Source organism: Dipteris shenzhenensis, chromosome 1 (assembly GCF_047967505.1).
Source record: "Dipteris shenzhenensis isolate YYH24624 ecotype China chromosome 1, Dip_SZ_1.0, whole genome shotgun sequence".
NCBI classification, from domain to species: domain Eukaryota; kingdom Viridiplantae; phylum Streptophyta; class Polypodiopsida; order Gleicheniales; family Dipteridaceae; genus Dipteris; species Dipteris shenzhenensis.
This window is the reverse complement of record NC_141596.1, coordinates 1,248,349-1,267,496: the sequence shown is the minus strand read 5'-3', so window position 1 is coordinate 1,267,496 and position 19,148 is coordinate 1,248,349. Positions and strand designations below refer to the sequence as shown.

The following is a 19,148-nucleotide window of genomic DNA, read 5'->3' as shown; positions in this document are numbered from 1 at the left end:
AGCTTGGCAGCAGAGGAGCACTGGAGGAGGCAGAGAGCTGCAGGAGGCCTGAGGAGCTGCACCAGAAGATGATCAAAATGAGGGGGAGGGCCCTTATGTAGGGGAGGCCAGGGTAGGTGGTCGGCCCAGTTGGCCTAGGCCGACCAGCTGGTCGGTCAGCCAACTGGGCCGACCACCTACCCTGGCCAGGAGCTGGTCGGCCAGGGGCTGGTCGGCCAGAGTTGGTCGGCCAGGAGCTGGTCGGCCAGGGTTGGTCGGCCTGGTCTGTCCCCCTCTGTCCCCCGCTTCGGCCCTGTCTCATGGGTGCCGGAATTGTGCTGGAGCGAGTCCTGTGGAGGTCGAAAAAGAACCTGAATACGGACTAACTGAGACCTCTCTCACTGGGCGGGCACACCCACATCAAAGGCCCTCACTCTGTACAGAACACCTGGAGATGTCAATCTCAACACCCCCTCTCAGCTCCAAGGTGTGGCACAAGACCCAAAGAGCTAGCATGACGCTGGAGGAGGGGAGAGGAAACGGGTTTGGTGAAAATGTCGGCGATGTTGTCGGTAGTGGTGCTGAAGAGGAGCAAAATGGTACCGTCAAGAACCTTATCCCGAGTGTAGTGGTACTGAACTTCGATGTGCTTTGTCCGAGCATGGAAGACCGGATTGCGAGCAAGGGCGAGACAGCTTTGATTGTCACAAAAAAGTGTGGTAGGAGCGTGTTGCTGAAAACCACAATCGAGAAGAAGGCGCCGAAGCCACACAGCCTCACAAGTGGCACTACACATGGCACGATACTCAGCCTCGGTGGATGATAGGGCGACCGTGGGTTGTCATTTACTGGACCAGGAGATAGCCGCAGAGCCAAAGGAGAAAACATAGCCCGTGGTAGAGCGGCGAGAATCAGGGTCGCCAGCCCAATCAGAGTCACTCCAACCTCGGAGAGTGAGCGGGGAAGGAGAGGAGCCACCGGCAGTATATAGGAGCCCGAAAGTAGAGGTTCCCTGAAGATAGCGGAGGAGACGACGAGCAGCCTGCCAATGAGAAAGCGAAGGGGTTTGCATAAAGGTACTGAGGGTGCCGACAGAGAAGCCGAGATCCAGCCGAGTGTTAAGGAGCCAGATAAGAGAACCAACAAGCTGGCGGTAGAGGGAGGCATCAGGATAAGCAGTGGACCCAGAAGCAGAGAGTTTAGAGTTGGGATCCATGGGAGAAGTGATGGGCCGACAATCAGCCATGTGGAAAGTTTCGAGGAGCTCGTGAACATAGCGCTGCTGAGAGACAAAATACCCCCTCTTGGTCTGCCAAATCTCGAGACCCAAGAAAAAATGGAGGAGGCCCATATCCGTCATCTCAAATTCAGTTTGAAGAGCAACTTTAATGGCAAGGATATGAGTGGTATGACTCCCAGTAAGAATCAGATCATCCACATAAAGAATGATGAAGGTATGAAGCTGTCCTTCATGAAAGAGATAAAGATTGGGATCAGCCAGAGAGCGATGAAGCCCTTGGTGGCAGAAGAAAGTATCAATACGCTGATTCCAGGCCCTAGGAGCTTGCTTGAGACCGTAGAGGGCCTTGCGAAGGCGACAGACCATGGTAGGAGAACGAGAAACAATGAAGCCGGGTGGCTGATCCACATATACCTCTTCTTGAAGATCCCCATTCAAAAACGCAGATTTGACGTCCATTTGAAAAATGGGCCACTGATGGTGGGCCGCAAGAGCAAGCATCGTTCGGATGGTGCTCATCCGGGCGGTAGGTGCAAAGGTCTCCCCATAGTCGATGCCGGGTCGTTGAGCATAGCCTTTAGCCACCAGCCGAGCTTTATACTTGTCGACAGAGCCATCAGAGGCGTACTTTGTTTTGAATATCCACCGGACACCGATCACGGAACGGTGAGAGGGACGAGGAACAAGGTCCCATGTGTGGTTCCGAAGAAGAGCATGAATTTCCGCTTCCATAGCTTGTTTCCAATGAGGCTGGTCCAGAGCCTGAGGAACGGTAGTTGGCTCGCGAGTGGCGAGGATGCGAGACATAAGGGCGTAATTGACATGGAGGGGATCAGAAGAGGATGGTGGGGGGTGGCGATGAGAGCGACGAGGACCATCATCAGGGTGCGGTTCGGAGTAGGGATCCTCAAGACCGGAGGAGCGGAGAGTATCAGTGAGCCATCGCGGAACACGTACCGAGCGGGGTTCCAAGGGAGGAGCAGACGAGGTTGGAGTCGGAGAAGGAGGCGGAGGAGAGGGAATAGGAGGAGATGTAACGGGGGACGAGGCAGGTGGAGGGGTAGAGGGCTCCGGGGCATTAGACGGATCTCCAAGAACAGGAGGAGAGTCGGAGGATGGCGGAAGGACCTGCTCGTCAAAAATGACATCCCTGCTCACGGAGATGATGCGGCGGCGGGGATCATATAGGCGATATCCAGTGGAGACGGAGTTGTAGCCCACAAACAAGAGCTGGTGGGACTTAGGATCAAGCTTTCCACGATCAGATTTAGGAATATGAACATAAGCATCACAGCCAAACACTCGAAAATGAGAAACATCGGGCTTAGAACCATAGTAAGCCTGATAAGGGGTCATGCCTGGAACCGCTGATGTCGGAGAGCGGTTAAGAGTATGGATCGCTGTCATCATGGCCTCAGCCCAGAGGGACTGAGGGAGCTGACTGTGAGTCAGCATTGTCCGAGCCATTTCAAAGCCGGTACGATGTTTACGTTCAACCACGCCATTATCAGAAGGGGTACCGGTGTTGGCAAATTCCCGTTTGACACCATGACTACTCAAGAACCGATCAAACTCGAGAGAGGTGAACTCGCCACCCTTATCAGCACGAAGAATTTTGAGCGAGTGGTTGGATTCTTTCTCGACAAGGGCCAGCCAGGTCTGGAATCGACTGAAAGCCAGATCCTTGTGGGAAAGAAAATAGATCCAAGAATAGCACTGAAGTCATCAACAAGGAGCATGTAGTACGAGGCTCCCCCCAGTGACATAACTTGCATAGGGCCACATAAGTCGAGGTGAACAACGCCAAGCGAAACGGTGGCACGGCGAGAGGCATGACGGGCGAACGGCTCGCGATGTTGTTTGCCCAATATACAAGAGGGACACAGACCTTGGCGAGTGCCGACGTCAGGGAGGCCGGGGACAAGCTGGTCACGGAATGCACGATGGAGAGCATCAATGTGTAGATGACCAAACCGGTAGTGCCAAAGGTCACCAAGGGAGGTGCCTGTAAGGGAGGGAAGGGCAACAAGCTTGTAGATACCGTTAGTAGAATGGCCGGTCCAAACCGGCTGTCCTGTAGCACGATCGCGGATGGTAACAGAGGTTGCTTCAAACTCGACCTTCATATTGTTTTGACAAATCTGATGAACAGAAAGGAGATGAAAGCCGAGAGACGGAACATAAAGAACACGAGAGGAGTGTTTACCCCCTTTGCCATCAGGAATAATATCAAGAGAGCCCTCTGAATGAACAGGAATAGAGTGCTTGTCGCCGATGCAGACACGACCAGGATGAGGAGTGAGATCCTGGAGCAGCGAGGAGGAGGGGGTCATATGCCGAGAAGCCCCACTATCAACGATCCATTCACGAGCATCGGAACTATGGAGAGCCAATGACTCTACTTCAGAAAGGGGTACCGAATTCAAGAGCTCAAGGTTAACAAATGCAAGGGTGGGGGTAAGGGAAGCATCAGCCGCAGCGGCCATGGGTGCGTCGGCTCGTTTGTGTTTGCGGTAGGGACAATTGCGCCAATAATGGCCGGGAGTGCCACAGTGATTGCAATTGCCTTTGGGAGCAGGACGGTCGCTGTGGAGGGATCCGAAGAAGATGAGCTAGCGGCAAAGGACGGAGCATTCTTGGATCGAGGTTTAGGACGGTGGGCCACAAGAGCCTCAGAAGGGCCATCAGAGGATTTGATGAACTGTTCCTCCTGATCCATCATCATGGGGACAAGTTCCTCCCAAGTGATGGTGCTGAGACGGCCAGAGGTAATAAGAGAAGAATAGAATGCGGCGTATCGACTGTCTGTAATAACATGAGATAAGAGAGTAATAGCCATATCTTCGAAGGAGATATCCTTGCCTGCATGGAGGATGTCCCGATGCATGCTCTGCATTTTATTGATGTGGTCCCGTATGGAAGAGGAAGTAGCCGGATCGAGGCGACGAAGCTGAACTTCCAAGGAGATACGTTTCATGGGAGTGACGCGAAGATACATGCCATCAAGGAATTCCCAAATAGCACGTGCAGAAGTAAGGTGCTTGATATGATTGAGAACCCCTGGTTGACAATTGAGAAAGATGAACGAGCGCACACGAGCATTCAATTTGTCCCAGATAAGAGAAGCATGCGGATCATCCTCAGGGGTCGGACGAGGGATCCCGAGATCAACAAACTTGGCAAGATCATAAGATTCCAATACGGATGCCATCTGAACTTTCCAAAGGGAATAGTTGGTCCCATCCAACTGTCGAGCATCTGGAAATGTAGGAAGGGTGGGGATGCGTACAGGCTTGTCAGACTCTTGAAAGAAGCTGGACATAGGGGGAACGCGGAGATCCGGAGCGGAATCTTTTGTTTCAGCAGCCATGACTGGAAACAGGGAGTGGACAGCAACCAGGGGCTGAAGAGGGCAGCCGACCAGGAGAATAGGTGCTGGTGAGCAGATCGAAATCTGGAACGGGGCTGTCGACGAGAGGAAGGCAGCAAAAAATATATATATATATATAGGGGAGGAAGAGAGCTCTGTAGTCAGCGGGAAAGAGAGTTGCCGACGAGGACGAGCTCCTTCTACTTCATCACTACAGGAGCTCCAAGATCAGAGAGTATTCTGGTGCTCTGATACCATGTTAATATATGAGCAGTGAGTGAATATAACAGGAAAGCATGAGACACCAGTAGGCCTGAAAGGTTGCTGTAATTCAGCCCTCAATGAAGCAGTAAAATGTAGATACAATCCTCATAAATAGTAAATAGAGGAGAAAATACTGCTCTATAACAGCAATACAAAACCTGTAGTACAGCCTGCTAGAAGAGCCTGAGAGAGACTGTAGAAGGCAGAGTAATGCTGTTCAGAAGCTCAGCAATGCGGGCACTCAAAGGCAGCAGCGGAAGCTGGAAGGAGAGGTGCAAATATGAGCTGAGAAGCAGGAACACCAGGGCTGAACTGAAGGACAGCAACAGGCAGGGGTGAAAGATCTGCAAGGGGAGCGAGGGCAGGCAGCAGGGCAGCAGAGGAGCACTGGAGGAGGCAGAGAGCTGCAGGAGGCCTGAGGAGCTGCACCAGAAGATGATCAAAATGAGGAGGGGGAGGGCCCTTATGTAGGGGAGGCCAGGGTAGGTGGCCTGGGCCGACCAGCTGGTCGGTCAGCCAACTGGGCCGACCAGCTGGTCGGCCAGGAGCTGGTCGGCCAGGGGCTGGTCGGCCAGAGTTGGTCGGCCAGGAGCTGGTCGGCCAGGGTTGGTCGGCCTGGTCTGTCCCCCTCTATCCCCCGCTTCGGCCCTGTCTCGTGGGTGCCGGAATTGTGCTGGAGCGAGTCCTGTGGAGGTCGAAAAAGAACCTGAATACGGACTAACTGAGACCTCTCTCACTGGGCGGGCACACCCACATCAAAGGCCCTCACTCTGTACAGAACACCTGGAGATGTCAATCTCAACAGAAGTGAGGGATCAATAAGTACATGTTCTCTTCAATCCAAGCAGCTCTCACAATTTTGTGAATTATAGAGATTGGGGCTGACCATAGCACTTAGCAATTACACCAACGAGGTGCACCTTCCTATTGAGAAGTAGTTTTGGGATCACAAGGTTGAGGACCTTCCAATCAAGATTCAGGCATACGACGATATTTTGACGTGCTATGTTATGCACTTAGTCATGTGGACTTGCTACTTGGGATAGAGTAGTTTAAAAACAGGTTGGATGTGTTTGAACACCAAGAACTTGTTGAATGAATTCAGTGATGTATTTCAATTTTCCAACCCAATGCCAAAAGATTTACCTCAATGGATCATCGCATAGATTTAGTCCTTTGGAGCTCACTCACAAGATAGAGCATAAACAGCATACACAAGAGAGAGAACTCAAATAATATTCCTCCACCAAATAATAGGCAAAACACAGCTCAAGGTGAGCGCAAGATGAGTAGCAAGGCTGGCTCACAAAACTGAGAACTCTCTCGATGTCTTCTCCTGCTCCGCGCTGCCTTGTTGGCTGATGGAGATTGAGGGAGTAGGGGGGGCTTTATATAGCCCCTGGAGCAGGGCTGCAAAGCCGACCAGCAGCGGGCAGACCCTTGCCCTTTGTACCGATTTTTTCAGCGTGTGGACTGACCTGTTTGGTCAGCTCTTGGCCTGCCTTGGTTGCCCTATGAAAGGGCCTCCTTCATGGCCCTTTGGGCTGCTGCCTTGCTTCACATATGCAGCCCCCAGATCTGCCTCTAGAGGTGCCTCCCCACAGCCATCAATCCCCTCCAAAACCCCATCCAATGCCCCTTTGCCCCCTCCAATCACGGGCTCACAAGTGGGGTCATTGATTTCTAACATATATATGCCCAAGTAAATCACCCTTGACTGCATCTGCTTTGTAAGGAAGAAAAATAATAATACATGGAGAATGTGTGTTGATTATAAACAATTAAATAAAGTGATAATTAAGAATAAATATCCTCTCCCTTGATCTGACAACTTAATAGTTAGCTTGGCGAGAGCGAAATATTTCACTAAGATTGATTTGCATACTAGCTATCACCAGATACGCATTTATGTAAAACATATCGAAAAGATGGTCTTTTGAACTAGGTATGGCCATTACGAGTTTCTCATATTTCCTTTTGGATTGATTAATGCTCTCGCAACCTTCCAACAAATGATGAACGAATTCTTCTGAGATTATTTGGGCAAGTTTATCGTCGTGTTCTTGGATGACATCTTGATTTACAACAAGACGTTAGAGGACCATATTGGCCACCTCAGGATTGTCTTAATGTTATGGAGACATAATCAGTTGTATGCCAAGATGAGTAAATGTGACTTCTTTATGAAGATCATTTACTTACAACACAAGATCTAAAGGGAAGGGGTTGGCATTGATCTAGATCGCATTCAAAAGATTTTAGATTTGTCGATACCTCAATCTCTGAAACAATGTTGTTCTTGCCTAGGATCTATTGTCTTCCTAAGAAAGTCAGTGCATGATTATTCTAAAATCACGGTTCCAACAAATGATGAACGACTTGTTCTGAGATTATTTGGGCAAGTTTATCGTCGCGTTCTTCGATGACATCTTAGTTCACAACAAGATGTTAGAGGACCATATTGGCCACCTCAGCATTGTCTTAATGTTAGGAAGACATCATCAATTGTATGCCAATATGAGTAAATGCAACTTCTTTATGAAGGAGATCATTTACTTGGAACACAAGATCTCAAGTGAAGGGGTCGGCATTGATCTAGATCGCATTCAGAAGATTTTGGATTTGTTAATACCTCAATCTATGAAACAACATTGTTCTTTCCTAGGATTTATTGTCTTCCTAAGAAAGTCAGTGCATAATTATTCTAAAATCACGGTTCCCTTGACCAACATATTGAAAGGTCATGGACATCGGTCCAATCAGCCTATCACTTGGACTCAAGAATTGAACAAGGCTTTCAACACGTTGAAAGTTTGTGTCAAGGAATCACCTGTTCTAGCATTGCACGATCCTACCTGGGCAATGCGAATGATTATGCCTTGGGACAGCATTATTCCAAGAGGACAGACCAATTGCTTTTGAGAGTAAAACCTAGATGACACTCCATATTGTTGGCCAACCTAGAGAACGAGGTTTATGCAATGGTGTATGCTCTCAAGGGAGACACTATCTGTATGATTCCAGATTTGCCGTGTTGACTGATCATCAATTAATCAAGTATGTGTGCGATGGGACTAATATGAGGGAGAGAGAGGCTAGATGGACCACCTTGATGCAAGATTTTGATTTTGAGATCCGGCATTGAGAAGGTTTCTTGAATAGTGTAGCTAATGCTCGAAGTCGGATTAAGACGGTAAATGCTATGTGATTTACGGAGATACCTCTTATCTATTTCAATTCTTGAGAGGGCTATACGCAACTGATAGTCACTTCGGTTCTTATGAGCATAAGTGTTAGAAATGACCCAACAGAGGGTACGCACAGCGGAATACTAATAGTAATGCCCAAGAGCTCACACAATGTGCGTGTGGGGTGTGGAATCACAAACTTCTTAACTTAATGTGCATAGAATAGATGTGCAGACTCATCAATAGACAATGAACCAGCCAAATAGAGAAACCAACAAAATAATGTATTTCCATCCAAAGCTATGGACACAATACAAAAGAGATAGATACAGAGTCCCACCAATGGTGTGGTCCTCTGATCTTACCACAAGGTACTTCTACTATCTGCTTACTATCTCTAGACTCGAGCCCGCGTGCTCCACCTCGAGCGTAAGTAGACTTTCCGTCCAAAGATCCAAACACCTTGCTGCCCTAGAAGACAGCCAAGGTCCAGCCCTAGATGAACTCTGTCTGCAGCAACTCCTAGTCTCCTCTGCCTCCTGGATGTAGGCCTGAGGGTGTGAGTGTAGCTGCTCCTGCTGCTCCTCTGATGGCTGAGCTGTTGAATGATTTGTGAGGCCTAGGGCCTCCCCTTTTATAGTCCCCAAGGCCTGCTGCAAGAACCGACTGGCAGACCCCTAAATGGCCAACTTTCTGTCTGCCCTAAAACCGACCTGGTTGGCTGCCCCTACCAGCCCAACCAGGATCCTATATAAGGGTCTTCTCTAGGCCCTTTTACAGCCTTTGTTCCAGGGATTCAGCCCCCCTGGCCAGTCCATCTCCAGGACTGATTTGCTGGCTCCAACCAGACCCACCAGCCTCAGCCAATGGCCGACCCAGGGGCTGCTGCTCCCTTCCATGGTTGCACCACCTGTAGGCTCTGTTGGAGGCTGACCATCTGCACACAGATGCCCTCCACATAGGCGCCTTTATCTTTGCAATCCCGCGCCATATCTGTTGCCCCTGACTGATCTCCTGCCAGGTTAGATCCAGGACTTGCTGTCCCCACCATCTGCTCCTTCCACAGGTTCCGTTCATTGCAACCATGCTGGTCTCTTTGATGTGAGGTGTTGCCCATGTGGCAGCCCCCTCTCTTTCTTTTCTCTTGGGCACATTCTGGCCTAGGTCTCCCTCCCCCACGCTCTCCTCATATGGGGGCTTACAAATGGGGAGGTGACCTTTCCAACAATAAGGTCCAAAATGGGACGTCCATGATTGATCAAGACTCCGGGATTGTGCTACCTAGGATATAGGCCGCAGGAGGCCAGTGGATTATTCGGTATGGCTTGATGTTCCGAAATGAAAAGATTTGTATATCGGTTTTATCGGATCTTTGATCCAAGATTCTCCGAGAGTGTCATGATGCACCTAGTTCAAGACACCAGGTGTACATAGGACACTATCTTTGGTGAAGCATACTTATGCTCGCCTAAGATGAGGGGTTTGTTGAGAATTATATGCTAGGTTTTCAAATTTATCAAGTGACTAAGGTTGAATGCCCACAGAGCGTAGGTTTATTACAGCCATTGCATATTCTAAGTAATAATGGGAAAGTATTTCTATGAATTTTATTACCAGTTTGCCAATTCGCGCAAGGGCCATGATGCCATTTAGGTTACAATAGATCATTTGACAAAGATGGAAAGATTTTTACCTACTAGATCAACCATCACAACCATCACAACAAGTCAATTGGCTCAAAGGTATGTTGACCAATTATTTAGGCTATATGGTTTATACCTAGATGAATCCAAGAACATTCCCAAACTCATCCTTTAAAAACACAACATAGTGCAGTTTCAATCTCACGAGAGTCACTCATAAGATTGAAAACCATAAACTCCATCACATATAGCAGGGACTAGCTATTATGACATCCCCACTGACATCATCAGCGCCCAATAGTGGGTGTAGACCATAGTATAAAAGTATGCTCTCACACATACAAATCCACACACCCACACATACTTGAGCATCCATTTATACAAAGTCTTCGTACTGAGTTTCTGTCGTCACTCCGAAGGTGAAGGGCAAACTCACACATACAAATCCACACACCCACACATACTTGAGCATCCATTTATACTCATACTGAGTTTCTGTCGGCACTCCGGAGGTGAAGGGCAAACTCAACCATGACGAAGGCTAGCACTAAAGAAGAAGATTAATCAAAAAGTAGTCCAAATCTCTTCATTCAAGCTACAACTGCTTGTGAAGTCTGAACGATTTCATTTTAGTCTCTCCCAAACGAGCATCTAAATCTAAATCTAGCTGATAGGGCAACGCGCCATTTAAGATAGAAAGAATTATCGCACTTGGATGAAAACTTCCCAACGTGAAATTTGCATGTGTGAGGCTATATGGTTTGCCCATTAACATAGATAGCGATAGGGACTCTAAGTTTATATGTGACTATTGGACACTTATTTTTTACAAGTTAGATATCACTCGTAATTTGAGTTCCTAAGGGCATCCCCAATCTAATGGCCAGACAAAAAGAGTATATACCTAGATGAATCCAAGAACATTCCCAAACGCATCCTCTAAAAACACAACATAGTGCAATTTCAATCTCACGCTAGTAACTTATAAGATTGAAAACCATAAACTCCATCACGCATAGCAGGGACTAGCTACTACGACATCCCCACCGATGTCATCAGCGTCCAACAGTGGGTGTAGACCAAAGTATAAAAATATGCTCTCACACATACACATCCACACACACACATACTTGAGCATCCATTTATACAAAGTCTTCGTACTGAGTTTCTGTCAGCACTTCGGAGGTGAAGGGCAGACTCAACCATGTCGAAGGCAAGCACTAAAGGAGAAGGCTAATCAAAAAGTAGTCCAAAAACTCTTCATTCAAGCTACAACTACTTGTGAAGTCTAAACGATTTCATTTGAGTCTCTTCCAAACGAGCATCTAAATCTAGCTAATAGAGCAACGATTTCACCCAGAGAGTTCTCTTTAGGAATGCAGGTATAGTTACACATTCCCAAGGAATCCAAGAGCCTAAATACTGGTAAGGTTAAGAAATTATCCCCCAGTCACTGTGGTTCATTCATGATAATAAGATCAATTGGACAACTTGCATATGAACTAGAATTGCCTCCTAATGTAAGAGTGCATCCAATTTTTCATGTTAGTAGACTAAAGGAATTATTGGGGGCTCAGGATCATCTTGTGACTCCTCAAGAACTCATAAAGGTTAAAGATTTAACCTTTGTACCACATGAACCTAAAAGTATTCTTGGATCTCGTGAGCATCAGGTCAAAAACAGGACAATCACAAAATACAAGATTAAGTGAAACAATTCTCGAGTTGAGTTGCAAGGGCACACATGGATTAGGGTTATGAATTAGGCTTTCTTGCTATTTTAGGCATACTGGGCTCATGTCTATATAAGGAGCCCAAGGGTTCGGTTTTCAATAGAGTAAAAAGCAGTAAGTCTAGTTTCTCCTTGTCGGTCTGATCCTGGATCATGTCGTGAACGTGCACCTACATCCTAGCGTGATTCAAGAACCAACAACGGTTCCAAAGTCTTTGGGAGCCACTCGGTGGTATGGGACACCAGGCTCGTTGGGAACTGGTTGGAAGATATGCCAACAACTCAACTCGTGGCTCCGAGGGGACGTCCCAATTTCTCAAGTTCTTTACTCACGAACGTAATGGTTGGTGGTGAGCAAGCCTACACTATTCTAGTTGTTTCTACGATAGCTTGTGGAAGCAAATGCATGATCGACATGAGAGGCAAGCGGCTTCCTTATTGCAACGATCCTTCAACCTTATCATCAAACGTGGTAGTTGGCAGGACAAAGGATTTCAAGAGTGCTCAAAGCGAGAAATTCCATGCATACTATTCATAAGAACACCATCTTATCTTCATCATCAAGTACACTTTTTAAACTTGAGAGTTGTTGAACAAGAGATTGAAACCGGGCTAGATGATCACTCAACTCATCACTCTCTTCCATTTCTAGATCATAAAATTAGAAACATGGTGGAGAGAGAGAAAGAGAGAGAGAGAGAGAGAAGGTTAGGGTGTGAGGAATGATACTAAAATGAAGACATGACAAAAGGCTTTCATTCATTCATCAAGTATATCATGACAAGTGAAGTACAAGCCTTTATATAGGCTACACACTCACACTAGCACCTAGTGCATGTGGGATAAGTCCTATGATGACACATGGTACTCACACAAGACTCACAAATAGACTAGCACTAGATCACCTAGTACTACACACCAACACTTCACACCAACACACTCTTTGACTATGATATCTACAACACATTGGTTGCAACTCCCCTATTGGTTGTTCTCTTCGCAAAGGTTCCAAAAAGCCAACTAGTTCGAGTAGTTGAAACACCTCACCCCCACAATGTAAGGAATCTCACAACCCTCAAACTCTCACCCAAAAAAACCTCGAGACTAAAAAAGAAGGAAACACATCTCCAACCCCCACACGCTGAGGCTCACCTAGACTTGAAAACTAAAACACTCACCCTCTCCTCGATACACTCCAACAAGAACTCATGGTCCAAAGAGATTGGAGACCCACACCAGAAACTTACACACAATCAAAAGAGGAAGCGAACACTCACTCATAGAATCTGAGAACTGAAAACAAAGTAACGATCAACTTGTAAAGCATAGAACAAGCAAGCTAATAGAACAAGCAAGCTATATTCCTACTTCTACAAGCTCAAAGTTTGGCATGGTGATATCAAAGACTGCCAAAAAATTGTAATTGCAACTTGTATATGTATCTACAAACAACGTGCCACAACCTATATCAATTATATTGGAAGATTTATAAGATATGTTTGAAGAAAATTCCCATATATAATGTGGTTGCTCATAAACGCTGATGAGATTTTAGCTCAAATTTTGGCGTAGTGATATAAAAGACTGCCAAAATTTGTAAGTGCAACCTGTATATGTATCCACAAACAACGTGCCACAACCTATATCAATTATAATGGAAGATTTATAAGATATGTTTGAAGAAAATTCCCATATATATTTTCCCTTTGAAAAGCAGTATGACTTTTGCAAAATGTGGTTGCTCATAAACGTGGATTAGATTTTTCATATACATAGATGAATCCAGGAACAATCCCAAACTCATCCTCTAAAAACACAACATAGTGCAGTTTCAATCTCACGAGAGTCACTCATAAGATTGAAAACCATAAACTCCATCACGCATAGCAGGGACTAGCTACTATGACATCCCCACTTACGTCATCAGCGCCCAACAGTGGGTGTAGACCATAGTATAAAAGTATGCTCTCACACATACAAATCCACACACCCACACATACTTGAGCATCCATTTATACAAAGTCTTCGTACTGAGTTTCTGTCGGCACTCCGGAGGTGAAGGGCAAACTCAGCCATGACGAAGTCGATTAGATTTTTCAGACTGAAATGATCCTGCACACCTAATATATCCCATTTATTCCAAGCACAAGAAAGATAGTTGGGCACTATGTCTAGACGAGTAAAGATGATAATGAGTCTGTGAGCTGCTGCTAGATGGTGGTTTGTTTTGCTCAGTGGAAGTGCGCGCCATTAAAAGTTTACTCTCCTAAACATAGCATTCGCTGAAGGTGGACCCATCAAAAATGCCGCATCGAGGAACCGTCTAGCGAGTGTTGATCACGTATCAGGTTCCGCTTTAGTAGCGGGAAGGTCGTAACTTCTATTTAGATGCAGAGCGTATTAAGAGAGCTTTTCGCTGGGAGCCACAGCACGTACTAACCAAACGCTCTAATGAACGGGCAGAATATCTCTCGCAGAATAAACTCACTAATAGTAACATCGCCATCGGGACTTTGAAGCATTTTGTCCATGCCCTTTGGTCCCAACGAGGTGCGCAAGATTCGAGCAACTGATTTGGCAGCCATGATGTTGGCCTTCTGAGCCTCCAGGCCGCGGATTCGAGTCTTCTGCTCCTGCTCGCGGATGATAATGAAAGGGCGCCCATATTCATCGAAGGCGAGGGCCATGGCGAAGCTCGGAGGGAAAAGGCAGCCAAGAATTGTGGTCTAAAGAAGGCGCTTTTGAGGATGCAATTCTAGGGTATTCAATTAGGAGGGAAATCCAAATAGCCCCTTGTGGTCACTATGTTACATGAATTTGGAGGTTGTTTTCTCTTGCAACTTCATTTGTCTTGATACATTCGTTTCAATGGTGTATCTATTCAAGTGGGCATTGTTGTTGGGCAATGTGGTCTTCCGACTAGGGAGAACACAAACAAGCTATGCATCTTAGGGGTTGTATCGTTACATGTACGAGTAGCTTGACCTATCTACGACGGGTTAGGGGCCCCCTTCCATCTCTCTCTCTCTCTCTCTCTCTCTCTCTCTCTCTCTCTCTCTCTCTCAATGTTTTAGAAGCTTGCCTTTTCCTTCTTGCTGAGAAGAGGACTCCCTCTCTCTCTCTCTCTCTCTCTCTCTCTCTCTCTCTCTCTCTCTACTCTTTACTCTCTCTCTTATCTCTCTCTATCTCTGTCCTCCCTCCCTCTCTCTCTCTTATCTCTATTTCTATCTCTATCTACTCTCTCTCTCTTTCTATATCTCTCTCTTGTCTCTCTTTCCTCTCTCTCTCTCTCTATCTATCTACTCTCTTTCTGCTCTCTCTCTCTATCTCTCTAGTCTCTCTCTCTAACCCACTCCTCTCTCTCTCTCTCTCTCTCTCTCTCTCTCTCTCACACACAAAGGAGCTTGGTAGATGAACGAAGTGTGGTGGCTTGCTCTTGTTAGAAATAATTTAATGGGTGATGTAACAATTGCCTTAGCTAGTTACTTAGCACTACAACATAATGATCTATGCATGCATCATCTCTCGGGCAACATCCCATCTGAGCTGAACATGCTGAATATTCTGGCATGAGTTTCCTTGTCAAACAACAAATTATCTCTCTCTGACCTTGGGAAACTGCTTGGCCCTAACACAGCTTCATCTTTATTGAAGCAACTCTTCAAAGCCATTCAATAGGAGCTTGATAGATGAACAAAGTACAGTGGCTTGATCTTGTTAGAAATAATTTAATGGGTGATGTAACAATTGCCTTAGCTAGTTACGTAGCTGGACAACATATTGATCTATGCCAGCAACATCCCATCTTAGCTCAACATGCTAAATATTTTGGTATGAGTTTCCTTGTCAACCAACAAATTTATGGGTAATGCCCAACAACTTTGACAACTAGGATGGCTTTGCAATACCTCTATTTTAGCTCCAATAGAGTCATCAATAGTCTTCAAGTTCTCTATTCCAACCCTGAGATAGTTGTATCCTCTGCTCTTAGGCCATTGATTGCCAATTCATTCTCGCTGATCTCGAGTTGCCTACCTAACCAGTTCACTATTTCCCCTCGTTAATTATACCCACCATTGCATCCATCAAGGAAGAAGATAAAGTTTGTTTTGTGTGTGTGTGTGTGTGTGTGTGTGTGTGTGTTATACGCATGCTCTCTCTCTCTCTCGCTCTCTCTCTCTCTCTCTCTCTCTCTCTCTCTCTCTCTCTCTCTCTCTCTCTCTCTCTCTCTCTCTCTCCCCCCCCTTCCCCCCGCCCCCCCCCTCTCTCTCTCTCTCTCCCTTTCTCTCTCTCTCTCTCTCCCTCCCTCTCTAAAGCTCTCTCTCTCTCTCTCTCTCTCTTCCACTTCCCCCTCCTCTCTAACTGTCATCTTTCCCACTTCCCTCCCCCACTCTCCTCTCTCTCTTATATGTATTTATAGAAATCTCTCTCTTTCTCTCCCCCCCCCCACACGCACACATATATAGATATATAAAAATTCAAATAAACACATATGTATATATATATTTGTATAAATTTATATACTTTATTTATTTGTTTATTTTGATATATATTTATATTTTATTTACATTTATATATATATTTATTTATTTATTTTTTTAATTTTTTTTTGCGTGTATATATACATAACACATTTATAGATTTGTATCTCTCTTTCTCTCTAGGGAGGGGAGAGAGAGAGAGAGAGAGAGAGAGAGAGAGAGAATATATGTATAAATATCTAAATGTAAATAAACACACATATATTTATATATATTTACATCGTGTACTCGTATATAAAGATAAATAATCTTTGTAATAAATAAATATACATATATATAATATATATAACATAAATATAGATATAAACATATATTTATTTATTTATATTTATATAATCATATATAAAGATAAATAAATATTTATTATAAATATATATACATATATATATATATTTTTATTTATTTATTTATATTTATGTATCATATATATTTTTATTTATTAATTGATAGATTTATATTTCTCTCTCTCCTCTCAGGTCCCTCTTGTAATCTGCCCGTGATCTATCTTGCAATGTCATCGTGCAGCCGTGCCGTTGGGAGTCTGCAACTGCAACCCGCCACCTAGAGTTTGCAATCGCAACCCGCGCTGCCACCCGTGTCGCGCCACGTACCACCCTACAAGAACCCAAGGGCCCAGTGCATAGGTTCGATGCGACACATGGCATGCAGTTTGCGCGCTACCATTGTCAGTCCATTGATTGCGCCTCCCTGTGCGCGTGTCAGAGTTTGAGTCTGCTCATTAGACTGCCCTCCTTGGCTATGTGGCTGCTCATTTCCTCCTTCAATCCAATGACTGTGCCTCCCTGTGAGCGTGTCGGATTCGGATTCTGCCCTCCCTGCCCGAGCCTCATTTCCTCCTTTCCAAACCTCCCCGAGCCTCCACTGAGCCAAATGTTTCATAAGCTTGCCTTTTCCTTCTTGCTAAGAAGAGGACTCCCCTTTGAGGGGCACGTGGCATAGCCTTTAAAGGGCACGTGGATTCTTCAAAATAAGTAAGTATAGATAGATATTCATACATGTAGCTTTATTTTATAGTTTTGAACATACATACAAGAGGCCTCTTAATATTTAACCTCCATAATTTACAAGATTGAGGAGGAGGAGGACAAAGGGGGGAAGGAGGGAAGGGGGTCATCTGTTTGTTGTCAACTTTGAAGGCAAAATGATTAGTTTTATTGGATATCATACATATACATTGTATTCTTTCACATATGTGTTTGTACATTGCCTTTTAGTTTTCCCTAGACAGCCTTTGTTAATTGTGTATTTTTGCATGTATGCAAGGCAACTGACCACTATCTGGGTTGTGTATAGAAGTGTGTCCATGAATGCACTAGGTATAGATCTTAGAACTAAGTGTAACTATTACTAGGAGAACATGTAAGGGTATTCGTGATTGTAAAGGGGGGATCCATTGCATCTAGTTGCAATGCACAAAAATTTTCCCTAGTGGGTCAATTAAGCCCTCCCCTCAAATCCACAAACAGTGGTGTCTATGGAAGCTAAACTTCACAGGAAGCTCATTGGGTGTCAATTAGGTCATGAATGTGTGTAGCTTTAAGACATCCTCTCACATAACCTAGTTCACCTCATGATATTTTAGTGGGACTGAAAGGGCCTCGATGTTGTACTAAAAGAGGGGTAATATGTCCATATATATATGTGTGTATGTGTGTGTGTGTGTGTGTGTGTGTCTCACACACACACATATATATGTATATATGTATGTACACACACACACACACACACACATATATAGAGAGAGAGAGTGGCTGGTTCCATGCTCGAATTTGTCACAACAAATTCAGTTGTTTCTCTACAAGAAGCCGCTGCTACTCCAAATAAATGTTGTAAAAACAAAAAAAGTGATACATGCATCGAATAGGCGATAAAGAAATGTCTTAGTATTCCATACATGAGATTACAAATTAAAAGATAATATATCAACCTTGTAGACTATTACCAAATTGATAAAAATTGGAAAATATAATGCTAATGTATCAACCTTCAATCATCAATAACCACAAAAGTAGAACTACAACTAACCCTAAAGTCACGAGTACAATTGTTAAACCCCAAGGAATTAGAGTGGAGGAGAGGCTAGAATAGGAAGGGGATCTCGCCTTGGCATGGCCAAGTGGTTAATACATCATAAATAAAGAGAGTGGTGAGGAGGAGTAGGCCCTCCCTTCAAAAGGTGCTATGTATAAAAGCTAGAAAGTCTTCAGTTGTAAATATGCAAGTTTAAGGAACATGCTTCTTCCATTACTCCCATCACCATGAAGCTTGGTTGTGGAGTTTAGTGTAGAGTGTGAGTTGAAAAGGTGAAGAAAAGAGAGTGAAGGAAGAGAGAAAATCCTCGAACTATTTTTTGGAAGTTTTTTGGTGGTTTGTTGTAGTTTTGTGTGCATTGGAGGTCTCAAAATGTAGGGGGGAGTGCTTTGAATCATTGCTAAATGTTGGATGAAGTCTCATCCCATTGGAAAATATTAAAAGTGATGATTGGGTTGAAATTTCAAGGTCTTGGGAATGACAAACAGTCCATCTTGGGAAGAAAACCTTCCATTTTGATCCAAACTTGCTTGTTTTTTGCCTTTTTAAATTCATTTTGGTTGTTTCTTGTTGTTTGGAAGGTAGGCTAGCTAGAAAACCAGTCCTACACACTCCAAACACTACGGGAACACTACACAAAGCCCTGGGAAACTCAAAGAATCCCAAAAATTCCATCAGCCAGAGAGTTTCCAAAGAGAAGCATCAGGTTAGCCTACGCAATGCATACGCTGAGAGAATAACATGGGTTTTTGGGTGGTTTGTTGTAGTTTTGTGTGCATTGGAGGTCTCAAAATCTAGAAAGGAGTGCTTTGAATCATTGCTAAACGTTGGATGATGTCTCGTCCCATTGGAAAAGATGAAAAGTGATGATTGGGTTGAAGTTTCAAGGTGTTGAGGATGACAAACAGTCCATGTTGGGAATAAAACCTTCCATTTTGATCCAAACTTTCTTGTTTTTTGCTATTGTTGACTCATTTTGGTTGTTTCTTGTTGTTTAGAAGGTAGGTTAACTAGAAAACCAGTCCTCACACACTCCAAACACTACACAAAGGCCTAGGAAACTCAAAGAATCCACAACAAAGATACCATTGATTGAGCCACAACAAATGATACTGTCAACTAAGGACTACTGTCACTAA

At 44.9% G+C, this 19,148-nt stretch overlaps 1 protein-coding gene across 1 annotated transcript in view; it reads right to left on the bottom strand.

The window, feature by feature from the left end:
- LOC147905229 (TCP-1/cpn60 chaperonin family protein) overlaps positions 1-14,237 on the bottom strand; it is an 81,035-nt gene extending 66,798 nt beyond the window's left edge. The window contains exon 1 of the mRNA XM_087394279.1: positions 13,905-14,237. Within this exon, the coding sequence (XP_087250405.1) occupies positions 13,905-14,103 (199 nt within the window). The 5' untranslated portion in view covers positions 14,104-14,237. The remainder of the gene's footprint in view (positions 1-13,904) is intronic.
- Between the last annotated feature and the right edge of the window lie 4,911 nt (positions 14,238-19,148).